The sequence below is a fragment of the Somniosus microcephalus genome, chromosome 3 (assembly GCF_052327205.1).
Source record: "Somniosus microcephalus isolate GS21.2 chromosome 3, FLI_Smic_1.0, whole genome shotgun sequence".
Lineage (NCBI taxonomy): Eukaryota > Metazoa > Chordata > Chondrichthyes > Squaliformes > Somniosidae > Somniosus > Somniosus microcephalus.
The window spans coordinates 363,964,222-363,978,315 of NC_140989.1; the positions used below are offsets into that span (position 1 = coordinate 363,964,222).

General features: G+C 44.6%; 1 protein-coding gene across 2 annotated transcripts in view; it reads left to right on the plus strand.

Annotated features, from left to right (window-relative positions):
• LOC147122386 (cAMP-dependent protein kinase catalytic subunit beta) overlaps nt 1-14,094 on the plus strand; it is a 171,920-nt gene that overhangs the window by 155,364 nt on the left and 2,462 nt on the right. For both annotated transcript variants that reach the window (XM_085983507.1, XM_085983506.1), the window contains exons 6-9: nt 4,560-4,686; nt 6,809-6,904; nt 7,283-7,405; nt 11,167-11,331. In XM_085983507.1, the coding sequence (XP_085839633.1) occupies nt 4,560-4,686; nt 6,809-6,904; nt 7,283-7,405; nt 11,167-11,331 (511 nt within the window). The remainder of the gene's footprint in view (nt 1-4,559; nt 4,687-6,808; nt 6,905-7,282; nt 7,406-11,166; nt 11,332-14,094) is intronic.

Here is a 14,094-nt window from a genome sequence, read left to right on the forward strand (position 1 = left end):
GATACAGTTTTGTGCGTTTATACACTATTGGGGCAAATGGTAGGACTGGGCCCTTGAGGACAATATTAGGGCTTCAATAGTGTTGGGATGTGGAGAGAGCGCATTCCTTTAGAGTCTCATCTTCTCTCCTTGCTGTTGGGCCTCTCTCCCCAGGCCAAAAGCAGTTAAGTACACAGGCCTAGAAATTCAGTGGGCCTTGCGCCCACTTAGCGCCTAAAGAGGTCTTTTGCGCCGGCGGGGTGGTAGCGCTGAAATTGAGTGCAGCGGTATTGACGGCGGTAGCCGTTAGCGCTGCGCCGGGACCGATGACGTCATCGGTGTGCGTGGTGGCCCGAAACCGTGCCGATCCCCATATTTATTTGCGCCCGCCTCCTCCGAAGCGGGCGCAAACAGCGAACAGAAAACGGGGCCATCCTGCTGCCATAGTGGGGCGCTTTAAAGCTGAAGGTGCGGCCGGCCGCTTTTTCGGCAGCCGCCTGCCCGCACCTCCTTCCCCGGCCTCCTCCACCACCACCCCCCCCCCCCCCCCCCCGCGGCATTGCCGGCTGGTTTCCGTGGAGCCCGGCACTTCTCCGTTGTGCCGGGCTCTTTTGCCGGCACTCGCGATCGGGGCTCCGGCCGTTGCAGGCACCTCCCCCTTAAGAGAAGGGGGAGGCCTGCAGTACCGCAGCCTGCCGCACCGCATCGGGTGGCGCTGCGGCAACTAGCGCGCCGATATTCAGTTGCAGCGCCCCAAACGGAGGCGGGCACACCCTGGTATAGCGCCCGCTTCCGAATTGGGGCGCAGAAGACGAATATACGGCGTGCGCTAATGCCTCCCCGCCCAGCGCTAACTTTTGGGCGCGAGCGAGCTGCCCGCGCCCAAGTGAATTTCTAGGCCACAGTGTTTTACACGTGTTTTGGTTTTAGTATACTGAACCCATAAAGGAAATTCTTCATAAATTAAATTAAAATCTGTTTGACAATTTAGCCTCCCTTTATGAATGGTGCAGTCTTCTCCTCCTAGATCTAAGATTGAGCCCTTATTAATGCATTTGGTTGTGTTTTGGGGTTCTATGTACAGAGTGTAGGGGAATTACAGGGTGACGCAGGGGTGCTCTTAAAAGGGAGTTGTAGGGTAGAGGATCAGTACTGAGAACTCCTAGTGCTGCCAGTATTTCCAAGCTAGTCATAGTGTAAATACTAGCTGTTGAGTTCCACAGTGGAGCCCTGTATCTGTCTCTTACAAGGCCAGAATCGAATGATATAGAGCAAAAGGATCATAGTTTAGCTTGTTTAACTGGAGCATTGGTGTCAACCAGAGTAGCAGATTTATTGTCTGTCGACAGATGTCCTGGGTAGATGAGGGGAGGGGTGCAGAAGGAAACGGATCCTCCTCGTTGAACATTTGGTTAAAACAGTTGAGATTAAGAAAAAAGGCAGAAAACTTCAATTGACCTTCAAAATCAGCCCCTTCTTTGCAAAGAAGGGACCAAGCACTCTGTAAACATGGCCTACTCCTGCTCCTATCTTCTATGTTTCTATAGGGTACTGAATTTGGATGATCAGCCATGATCGCATTGAATGGCGGAGCAGGCTCGAGGGGCCGAATGGCCTACTCCTGCTCCTATTTTCTATGTTCTGTAATGAAAGTTTAAATGGTGACTGGCTTAGCAGGAAGAATCCTCAACACTTCCCAAGTGGGTACTTGCACTTCTCAGCATTTGCCCCTGCTCTATAGTTCTTGGTGTCCGCTGTGGCTCAGTTGGTAGCACCCTCGCCTCTGAGTCAGAAGGTGGTGGGTTCAAGTCCCACTCCAGAAACTTTAGCATAAAAGTCCAGGCTAACACTCCAGTGCAGTGCCGAGGGAGTGCTGCATTGTTGGAGGTGCCATCTTTCAGATAAGACATTAAACCGAGGCCCCGTCTGCGCTCTCAGGTGGATGTAAAAGATCCCGTGGCACTATTCGAAGAAGAGCATGTCCGCATTCACTTTCTAAGCCTGAACGATGACCATTTGATTATAGCTGATAATTTACCAAGACTTAATCCTTTCCTCATGTGACTTCTCCACACATGAAGTTTCCACCATGGATGACGAGATAATAAGCATTGGGAAGTCTAGCTGATTTTACTCCTCCCCGGTTTGGGAAGGCTGGATCAGCCAGTTGTAGTGCCCCGACTGCCATCCCAATTAAACACCTAACCTGACATTAGGCCAGAGATGATACTGGTCCATATGGCTCGAGGCTGTGTTGTATAGTGCATTTTGCTATTGAGCCACGTTAGTTACATTTTTATTACACCACAAAGTACTGAGAGTTGGGATGCCTTTAAAATGGTCACACATACAGAATCTAACAATTCTAGGTTTGGACATGAAGCTTAGTGTTTGAGAGCAGATGTTTCCACTATTCCACTGGCAGGAGGGTTTAAGCTAATTGGCAAAAGAACTCGAGGGGAGATGAGAATTTTTTCAACGCAGTGAGTTGTTCTGATCTTGGTTATCATCTTCCAAAATTCTATAGACTAGGGAACCATTCCGGCAGATTGGAGGATGGCAAATGTAACCCCAATATTTAAAAAAGGAGGGAGAGAGAAAACAGGGAACTACAGACTGGTTCGCCTAACATCAGTAGTAGGGAAAATGCTAGAGTCTATTATAAAGGATGTGATAACAGGACACTTAGAAAATATCAACGGGATTAGACAAAGTCAACATGGATTTATGAAAGGGAAATCTTGTTTGACAAACCTACTGGAGTTTTTTGAGGATGTAACTGGTAGAATAGATAAGGGAGAACCAGTGGATGTGGTGTATTTGGATTTTCAGCAGGCCTTTGATAAAGTCCCACATAAGAGGTTAGTGTGCAAAATTAAAGCACATGGGATTGGGAGTAATATACTGGTATGGATTGAAAATTGGTTAATAGACAGGAAACAGTAGGAATAAATGGGTCTTTTTCAGGGTGGCAGGCGGTGACTAGTGGGGTACCGCAGGGATCAGTGCTTGGGCCCCGGCTATTCACAATATATATCAATGATTTGGATGAGGGAACCAAATGTAATATTTCCAAGTTTGCTGATGACACAAAACTAGGTGGGGTTGTGAGAAGGATGCAAAGAGGCTTCAAGGCGATTTAGACAAGTTGAGTGAGTGGGCAAATACATGGCAGATGCAGTATAACGTGGATAAATGTGAAATTATCCACTTCGGTAGGAAAAACAAAGGTAGAGCATTATTTAAATGGTGATAGTTTGGGAAATGCTGATGTACAAAGGGACCTGGGTGTCCTTGTACACCAGTCACTGAAAGCAAACATGCAGGTGCAGCAGGCAGTTAGGAAGGCAAATGGTATGTTGGCCTTCATTGCAAGATGATTTGAGTACAGGAGCAAGGATGTCTTACTACAGTTGTGCAGGGCCTTGGTCAGACCACACCTGGAGCACTATGTGCAGTTTAGGTCTCCTTACCTAAGAAAGGATATACTTGCCATAGAGGGAGTGCAGCGAAAGTTCACCAGACTGATTCCTGGGGTGGCAGGACTGTCGTATGAGGAGAGATTGGGTTGACTAGGCCTGTATTCACTAGAGTTTAAAAGAATGAGGGGATCTCGTGGAAACGTGTAAAATTCTGACAGGGCTAGACAGACTGGATGCAGGGAGGATGTTTCCCCTGGCTGGGGGGGTCTAGAACGAGGGGTCTGTCTCAGGATACGGGGTAGGACAGTTAGGACTGAGATGAGATGAAATTTCTTCACTGAGGGTGGTGAACCTGTGGAATTCTCTACCACAGAAGGCTGTGGAGGCCAAGTCACTGAATATATTTAAGAAGGAGATAGATAGATTTCTAGACACAAAAGGCATCAAGGGGTATGGGGAGAGTGGGAATATGGTATTGATAGAGGATCAGCCATGATCATATTGAATGGCGGAGCAGGCTCGAAGGGCCGAATGGGCTACTCCTGCTTCTATTTTTCAGTGTTTTCTATGGAGTGCACTGCCTGAAAGGGTGGTGGAAGCAGATTCAATGGTAACTTTCAAAAGGGAATGGGATATATACTGAACAGGAAAAGTTTACAGGGATATGGGGAAAGAGCAGGGGCGTGTGACTAATTGGACAGCTCTTTCAAAGAGTCGGCGCAGGCACGATGGGCTGAATGGCCTCCTTCTGTGCTGTAAGATTCTGTGATTTTCCTTGCTATTTCTGGATATCTAGGCCAACTATCGTACCTCCATTGTATTTGTAATTGATTTCACTTGATCTTGCCGAGACCAAGACCACCTTCATGCTGCAGGACACTAAGTCACTGGGGAGGAGGGTTCAAGTTTCAATTATTCACAGGCAATGTTTGAACTCTTAATTGTGTAATTGTAATTGTTATGAGGCGAGTACTTAAACAACTAAATGTCGCCATTTCCAAAAATGCAGTAAATGACTGCAAGTGTTTTGATCTTCATGTCAATAATTAGTAAATGTATTCATGTACAGCGTTTTTTGGCATTGACCTACGAATTGATTTATTAGATTTTTCTATTCAATTAATCACTGAGTATTATAACATAATTGTTCTTTTATAGTGAACCTCACGCACGGTTTTATGCAGCTCAGATAGTCCTGACCTTTGAGTACCTCCATTCACTAGACCTCATCTACAGAGACCTGAAGCCTGAAAACCTTTTAATTGACCAACAAGGGTATATCCAGGTATGGTGTTTGTAGTGAGGAATAATTTCTGATATACTTGTAATTTATGTGAAGCTCAAACTGACAAACTTTCAAAATAATCTTTTGATAATCATCTGCGCATTAACATATTTTAAAAACAAGGAAAGTACTTTTGCATTGAGACTTTCCTTTAGCACTTTCTGTACTTGCAACTTATTTTTCTTCGGTTTTCTTTTTGAAAAGCTAATTTAATGTCTGTTATTGCAGTGCGAGCTCAACCAGCCACAGGCCACCATAGCAGCCTTTGTACTGCCCTCCCCCTCCCCCCTGCCCCGCCCCCTCCAACCTCCTCAAGGGCAGAGTTTATTAAATCGTTCAGTTGGGAGTGTGTAAAAGATCTGTTACAGTATCTGCTGACTCTAAAGTAAGATGGCAACCCTAACTTGAGAGATGAACTGTAGTTGCTTGAGTTAAAACATTTTTTTAATAAAAACAATTTTTTTTTTTAATTGATAAATTCCCAGAGGTGTTGGCCATGGTCAGGTGATAAATACAAGCTTTTTAATAAAAAATATATGTAGATATATATATATAATAGTGTGTGTGCATGTATATAGGATGGCGGTGGAGTTGGGAGAGAAACTACACCTACCTTGTTGCAGGCAACTGTTTACATACAGATTTCAATCCTAAATGTTACATAAGTTTTAAAGTTAAACATCATAAAAGGGTGACCAAAAGTTTTACCGACAAGTGGTGCACACGCATGAGATTTTTATATATATATATAGTTATGTCTCTATAGATACGTTTCTTAATTCTACAAATTAGTGGCAAGGTAACGCATTCCACGACTTGGAAATAAATTTGTCCAGTTAAATTGGAAAATTGCTTTAACATTAGAACATAAAAATGGACTTGTGATGCTGAATAAGCACCACACTACATTATGATATTTAGTTGCCAGTTTTTGGGGATTTCACAGTGCTGATTTATTTATATCATGGGTATAAACTAGGAATAGTGGCTTTTGTCCCCGAGACAATTACCAATTGCACCAAGTGTTTAAGCCGTAAAGTAAAACTGCAGTCAGCCTGATGGTGTTCTTTTGTGCTGTGCCATGCCCAGCCAAATCAAGTCCACAAGTCTCAGCTTCAAACAGATTTTTATGACTTGTCTTCTTAGGAATGTTATTTGTGCACCAACTTACAGGAAACTTTGCGATATCCGGCATCGACGGGACCGGTGTGATGCCGATCTATGAAAATTTCCGGACAGACCAGCGCTAATGTTGAAGGATACGGAGGTTTTCATCTCCGTATCTGACAACAAACACTGTTGCTTGGCAACAGCTTGTAAACAGTCGGCCCGTACCTTGGAAGCGTCTCTGTAGCTTAGCAACAGCTTCAGAGAGGCTTTCCAGAGACTGACTTTATAAAAAAAAAAAAAAAAATGCTAGGGGAAGAAAAAAAAACTAACAAAACGGCTGCTGATTTCTGCCGTTAGATCGAGGTTTCCGGACATACAACCTCCGGATAAACCAACGTTTCCTGTATTTCTCTTCCTGTCCTTCACTACCCACACCCGCACCCCTCCTTTCCTGAATGAACTGGCTCATGCTGGGGTACAATTCCAGGATTTTTTTTTTAACCAGTGTTTTGGGGGATCCCATTCCACTTCATTTCCATTCTTCTGTATGAGTACAGTAGCCTAGTGGTTATGGTACTAGACTGGCAATCCACAAGTTGAGAGCTCAAATCCCACCATGGCATGCTGGAAAATTGAATTTATTAAGAAATCTGGTGATTAGTGGGTTGGCAGCAGATAAAATAACCATAAAAGATGCCGGATTGTCGTTAAAAACCCAACTAGTTCACTAATGTCCTTCAGGAAAGGAAACATGCTGCCCCTACCCGGTCTGGCCAATATGTGACTCTTAACATCCTCAGGATAGCTAAGGATGGGCTTGCCAGCGACAGCCACAAAAAAGAGATCCTTGTCTATAATATGCAACGGGCCTGCTATTCCCCAATATTTTGTGTGATTGTTGCCTGTTTTTGTGTTGCTTACACCTTTAGTAAAAAAAAAACCTAAGTTGAGGAGAGAAGCTTGTTTCAGAATAGAAGTTAAACAATTTCATGTTAACCTCATATATTTGTAGGTCACAGATTTTGGTTTCGCAAAAAGGGTAAAGGGCAGAACTTGGACACTTTGTGGAACTCCAGAATACTTGGCTCCAGAGATTATTCTCAGCAAGGTAAGCTTGAGAGGGATGGACCTCCGTACACAAGAAAACCTGCCTTTCGGTATTGTCATTCACATTGGATTACAACGTTCTAACTTAACTACATAGGAAACACTTGGAGTAATTTCTGAGAGATGTGATGAGGCTCTATATAAATTCAAGTATTTCTTTTATAAGCTTCCATTCAGATGGGTGTGTTTTCCTGCTCGGTAATTTTCCATCACTTGAACAGGAAACTTTGCCAGTGTAACCTGTGGTGGTTTTTCAAAGTCCAAACACTCATAGAAAAGTTCTAACTGTCCTTTTATCTTTTTGGGCAAATGAAATTGGTGCTATGGACTGCATTCTTTGTATAGAATGCTTGAATGCATATGTGTTTTCATTTTGTAGGGTTACAACAAAGCAGTGGATTGGTGGGCACTGGGGGTTCTAATCTATGAAATGGCAGCTGGATATCCTCCATTCTTTGCAGACCAGCCTATACAGATCTATGAAAAGATTGTCTCTGGAAAGGTGAAGTGTGATAATCTTAACAATTTTATTCAAGAATGCATATTTTGTTTATACTTCCATTCTGTGTTTTGTTGGGTTGGAAGAGATTTGTCTCTGGGTGTTCATGTATCACCTCATTCTTTAGTCCCTATCTGCTGCACCAGTTGTTAAACTTCAGGGGTCTTCTCCTGTTCCCTCCAGTGGTTGACTGGGTATATTGCAGTGGATGCAACAATTGGCTGCGATGAGGAAAAATCTTCCAGGGTTCCCACTCCTAATGGCTGTTCAATGATTCCTGCTGGAAGGTGTTCAGGAGAAGAAAGCTTCTTGCTCTTCCCACAGTTGCCAGTGGTCGCTTGTCAACACTCAACAACAACAACAACTCCTCCTATTTATATAGCACCTTTAACGTAGCAAAACATCCCAAGTCGCTTCACGGGCGCGTTACCAAACATAATTTGACACCGAGGCACATAAGGGAATATTAGGGCAGATAACCAAAAGCTTGGTCAAAGAGGTATGTTTGAAGGAGGATAGCGAGGCGGAGAGGTTTAGGGAGGGAATTCCAGAGCTTGGGGCCTTGGCAGCTGAAGGCACGACTACCAATGGTGAAGCGATTAAAATCCAGGGTGCTCAAGAGGCTAGAATTGGAGGAGCGCAGATATCTCGGGTGGGGGGGAATTGTAGGGCTGGAAGAGATTACAGAGATGGGGAGGGGGCGAGGCCATAGAGGAATTTGAAATCGAGGATGAGCATTTTAAAATCGAGGCATTGCTTAACCGGGAGCCTGCTGGTCAGCGAGCACAAGGGTGATGGCTGAACAGGACTTGTGCGAGTTAGGGCACGGGCAGCAGAGTTTTGGATAACCAAGCTTACGGAAGGTAGAACGTAGGAGGCCGGCCGGGAGTGCATTGGAATAGTCAAGTCTAGAGGTAACAAAGGCATGGATGAGGGTTTCAGCAGCGGATGAGCTGAGGCAGGGGCGGAGTCGGCCGATGTTACCAAGGTGGAAATAGATGGTCTACACGGATCTGCGGTCGGAAACTCATCTTGGTCAGATATGACACTGGTTGCGATTAGTCTGGTTCAGCCTCGACAGTTGCCAGGAGGAGGGATGGAGTCGGCGGCTAGGGAACAAAATTTGTGGCGGGGACCGAAGACAATGGCTTCCATCTTCCCAATATTTAGTTGGAGGAAATTTCTGCTCATCCAGTACTAGATGTTCGATAAGCAGTCTGACAATTTAGAGACCGTGGAGGAGTCGAAAGAGGTGGGGGTGGTGAGCTAGAGCTGGGTGTCGTCAGCGTACATGTGGAAACTGACGCTGTGCTTTCGGATGATGTCACCGAGGGGCAGCATGTAGATGAGAAATAGGAGGGGTGGGGGGGGTGGTGCCAGGATAGATCCTTGCGGGGACACCAGAGGTAACGATGCGGGAGCAAAGAATCACTGTCCAGCCTTGCACATGAAAAAATGTTTACTTGGTTACTGGAAGGGAAGTGTTCTGAATTGGTGCTCCTCCACCCCAAAACTTGCCAACTGTTGCACCCACTGCCCCACACCCACTGAGGTCAGTTAATTCACCTGGACCAGAGGTTGAATGGGCTGCTTTCACAAATTGATGTAGATGGGACAATGATGATCGTGTTCACAAAATTGTAAGAAGTGACTTAACAGTCTCAATAATGTAAGAGTTCCACTAAACTTGGAAGATTATTTTCTCCTGTTCACAGTAATCCCTTTTATAAACTGGTATCCCAGGTACAGGAAACTTTGTGATATCCGGCACCGACGGGACCGGCGTGTTGCCGATCTCTCAAAACTGCCGGACATACAAAGTTAATGTTGAAGCATACGGAGGTTTTCATCTCTGTATCTGACAACAACAACACTGTTGCTTAGCAACAGCTTCTAAAGAGTCGGCTGCAGCTGCAAGCGTCTCTAGCTGAAGCTGTTGCTATAGCTACAGACCTTGCAGTGCCCGACTGGGGGGAAAAAAAGAACGAGAACTAAAAAAAACTTATCGAAAACGGCTCCTGATTTTTGTCGTTAGATCGAGTATTCCGGACATACAACCTCCGGATAAACCAAAGTTTCCTGTATTACTGTTTTGAGAGTGTATAACATAAGCTTGTTACTTCTAAATAATATGAAAATTCAGTCAGACAAACTTAGAAGATTAAAAGAACTGGCTCAGTGCAATTTCCCTTTTGGTTCGGAGTCCTGATGACCTACCACTGGTTATAGTTTTCCTTTCTTTTGAAAGATGTTTTAGCTTTCACCCAAGAAACAAAGCTATTGTCTTGGACACACCCGGTTTCTCTTTGAGCTGATGCAGCTTTGAGGTGCTTTTGTGTGCAATTATACTCCTTTTGCATCATTGCAAAGTAGTTTCCACCTCTCTAATGCAAAATTGAAGGTATTACCATGGAGTTGGGCCCAGACCAGACTGTAGAAGACCCCCCCCCCCCCCCGCCAAGCTTTTAAACCATGTGGAATGTAATTCCAATGTGATGTCAAACCAATTTTACAAAGTGCTAAAGTCCATTGAAGGCCAGCTTGACTCAATTGGCAGCATGCCACCTCTGGCTTAGAAGTTAGTGGGATCAAACCCCACTGCACAACATCATTGCACTGCCGAGAGTGTGACGCATTGTCCCAGGTGCTGTCTTTCAGATGGGACATGAAACCGAGGCCTCAATCTGCCTGCTCAGGTGGATATAAAAGATCCCATGGCACTATTTAAGAGTAGAAGAATTTTCCTGGTGCCCTGGCTGACATTCGGCCTTGAAGAAATACAGGAAACTCTTTTTTTTTATCCGGCACCGACGGGACTGGCGTGGTGCCGATTGATCAAAAAGTCCGGATTACAGAGGTATACTTACTAAGGTACGAGAGCCCCGTACGCGGCCACAGGTGCAGGAGTCCCTGTTACACGGCACTTGTGCAGGAGTCCCGGTTACACGGCCACAGATCCAGGAGTCCCTGTTGCACGGCAACAGGTGCAGGAACCCCAGTTACACGGCCACTAATATAAAGTAAAACTTACCTGAACTTACTCCTGAATTTTGCTGGTTAAGAAAGATTTCCAGTTGTTTAGGTGCCGGTTAAGAGAGTTTCCTGTACCATCTAAATGGACTAACTGGTCACTTTCTGTTTGTGGGACCATGCTGTGTGCTAATTGCTGCCATGTTTGCCTGCAGAAACAGTAACTGCACATTAATTCATCTGAAGTGCTTTGAGGCACCCAGAAATCTTGGAATCTCCATCCTAGCTAGACAGTTTAACCGGGTCCCAGACCTGAAACGTTAACTCTGTTTCTCTCTCCATGGATGCTGCCTGGCCTGCTGAGTGTTTCCAGCACTTTCTGTTAACCAGAGTACTGCTGGCTGCACATTGATGGTATGGTTGCTGATCTGAGACCAGTGCTACAGTGTAAACTACACCCTTCAGTTTATGTTTCAGTACTCTTGCTGTTACTGGGAGTCTCTGCTGCCACCTATGGGTGGAGAGCTGAAGGCACATCAGAACAAGGCCTTGTACACGGGGCAAGATTACGTGACCTCCCAGGATGCAATTTCTAAAAGGAATGCTGTCCCAGCTAGATTTTTCCACTGTGGGATGGCAGCTATTCCTAGGTGTGGAAGTTGAACTTCTCTCAATTAGTGAAGAAGACCATATAATTGGTAATCTAAAATTTTAACAAGTGTTGGTGAGACCTGCCGTTTAAACTTGTGTTTAGGCCCCTATTCTCAAAAGACTGACCTGCTCCCTTATTTCAGGTACGGTTCCCTTCTCACTTCAGTTCAGACCTGAAAGACCTGCTGCGAAATTTGCTTCAGGTAGATCTGACCAAACGATATGGGAATCTCAAAAATGGTGTGAATGACATTAAGAACCACAAGTGGTTTGCCACTACAGATTGGATTGCCATTTATCAGAGGAAGGTACGTGCTTTGTTCTGATCTTTAAATGAGTAGATGTTTTGAAATGATTTACTAGATTGGAAAATCTAGCAGAAGATATTTGTATAATAATGAATGAGAATTCTACATTAATTCTCATGATGCAACCTGCATCATTAAAGGTAGTTTACAGTTAAGTGGCCTTGCCTTTTCCAGTGACCTATTGGGTCGTCCCATGTATTTCTGTTTTAAGTTTATTCTTTCCTCCCATTGGAAGTCTTGCCTTCACGTCGCCCGGTTGAGGACAAGAGGGTGCTCGTTGTACAAGGGGGGCATAGTCTCAGAATAAGGGGTCGCCCATTTAAGACGGAGATGAGGAGGAATTTCCTCAGAGGGTCGTGAATCTTTGGAATTCTCTACCCGGGAGCGCTGTGGAGGCGGAGTCAATGAATATATTCAAGGCGGAGATTGACCAACATTTTAACTACAAGGGGTCTGGGGAGAGAGCGGGAAAGTGGAGTTGAGGCCAAGATTGGATCAGCCATGATCTTATTGAATGGCGGAGCAGGCTCGAGGGGCGATCGGCCGACTCCTGCTCCTATTTCTTGTGTACACCACAACATCCATTTTTTTTTTTTAACGTGACCCCAACTGAGTTAGCTTTTAAGTTTTTGTTGAAATAATTTATAGAAAATATATTTGATATTTTTGGCAAGTTCGAACTCTTACATTTACAGGAAAGCTTTTCCAGTTGCTGAAGTCTGCAACTGATTCCTGCCCTTTGACCCATGTGTCTGTGTATCAAATAAATTCTACTAAAAATTCCAAGAAGTGCTTTTGTGTCAAAGCTGAGTTGTAAAATTCAGACGACTGACTAAGTGATGTTCCGTGTACTTCAGACCACCAAAAGCTCTGTCGCCACGCTTTTATTACCAGCACCACCCCATTGAGATATGGTCACCATCAATGTTGCATCTTGCAATAATCGTCTTCTATTTCCAAGTACAAGCAGATAACAAATGGCTTGAAGCGAATCTAGTTTAGATCTGGACCGTAGATTTCTACACTGAACGAGTAAATGTGGCAGGGATAGAAACTGGCAGACAGCCCAAACCCATTTCACTTGGGACTCCTGATAGTCAAGAAACCAATCCCAGGAATTGGAGGGAACCAAGAGCTCGTCACAGAAAAGGTCAGGCATTTCATCATTGGTTACTTGTCTCTGATCTGATTCCACAAGGAACTCTCAACTCAATTTCCCCAACTTCTAGCTGCTTTTGTGTTTTAATTTGGAGTCCAGGAGCTAGCACTCGGCCTTTATCCCCTTCATTCGGTGTCTGGCGTCCAGTGATGAGACTTGTAGGTCTACAAGTCTGCTGTGTGAGCCATGGAAAACCAATTTAACAGCATGTGCTGGGAGCCAGCTCCTGGGTACTGGGATCTCCAAATCTGAATTTAAAAAAAAAATACCTTTAAAAGTAGCTTCTGGTTAGTTTGCTTGTTCCTGAACTGCAGCAAAGGCCAAGAAGTGCCTGACCTTTTGTACAACACATTTGATTTCCTCTCCCTCCACTTGCTAGGATTTGTCTCCCTGGATGTTATTGGGATTCTTAAATGGAATGGGTTTGGACTGCCTCAGTACACAGAATGCAGGTGCCCTTAATTTGAGAGTTCAGGTAATCGCAGTCAGAGCCACAATTATGTAACTGGTACAGGAAATGAAAATGTTACTTCACATAAATGGACTGCATTGATGTGTGCCATGTTGTTTGGAGCAGGGTGGAAGGAGCTTTAACTGCATATAATCCAAGTTATAACCTAAGAGAATTCGGGCACTACAGGAAACTTTCTGGTATCCGGCACAGACGGGACCGACGTGGTGCCGGTTCATCAACAATTCCGGATAACCGAACGCTATAGTAAAAGATACGGAGCTCAGAGCTCCGTATAAAGCAACAAACCCTGTTGCAACAGCTTCAAACAATCGGCACAAGTTGCAAGCGTCTCTGTAGCTTAGCAACAGCTTCAGCTACACCCTTACACAGTAACAAATGGAGTAAAAAAAGCAATAAAAGTTATCTGAACCGACTCCTGAATTTTGCCGGTGGATAGAGCATTCTGGTTATTTAGGGGCCGGTTAATCGAAAGTTTCCTGTATGTAAAAATGGTGTGTTCATTTCCACACCATTGTGCACATTTTACATTTTGTTAATTGAAGTTCTCCTTTTAGTGTTCTTATTCCTGTGTTTTAGTATTTGCTTTTCAGCTTGACAGTTGTTTGAAGAATATTTGCTTGGTGATTACAGTGGGTTCACACATTTAGGGGGTATGGTAGCAGAGTGGTTATGTTACTGGACTATTAATCCAGAGGCCTGCATGAATGATCTGGAGACGCGAGTTCAAATCCCACCCCGGCAGCTGGGGAATTTAAATTCAGTCAATTAAATAAATCTGGAATAAAAAATCTAGTGTGGTGGTGACCATGAAACTGCTGGATCGTTGTCAAAAATCCATCTGGTTCACTAATGTCCTTTAGGGAAGGAAATCTGCCGTCTGGCCTATATGTGATTCCAGACCCACAGAAATATGATTGACTGTCCTCTGAAATGGCCTAGCAAGCCACGTCTTCAAAAAGGCAACTCGCCACCGCCTGGGCCGTTAGGGGCAGCCAATAAATGGCGGCCTTGCTGGCGACGCCCACATCCCATGAATGAATTTTTTTAAAACACGTGTCACAGTCGAACTGTTGCCCCAGAGAGATCATTTTCAGCGACCTTTGTCCATCTCTTCATCTTACACTCTCTG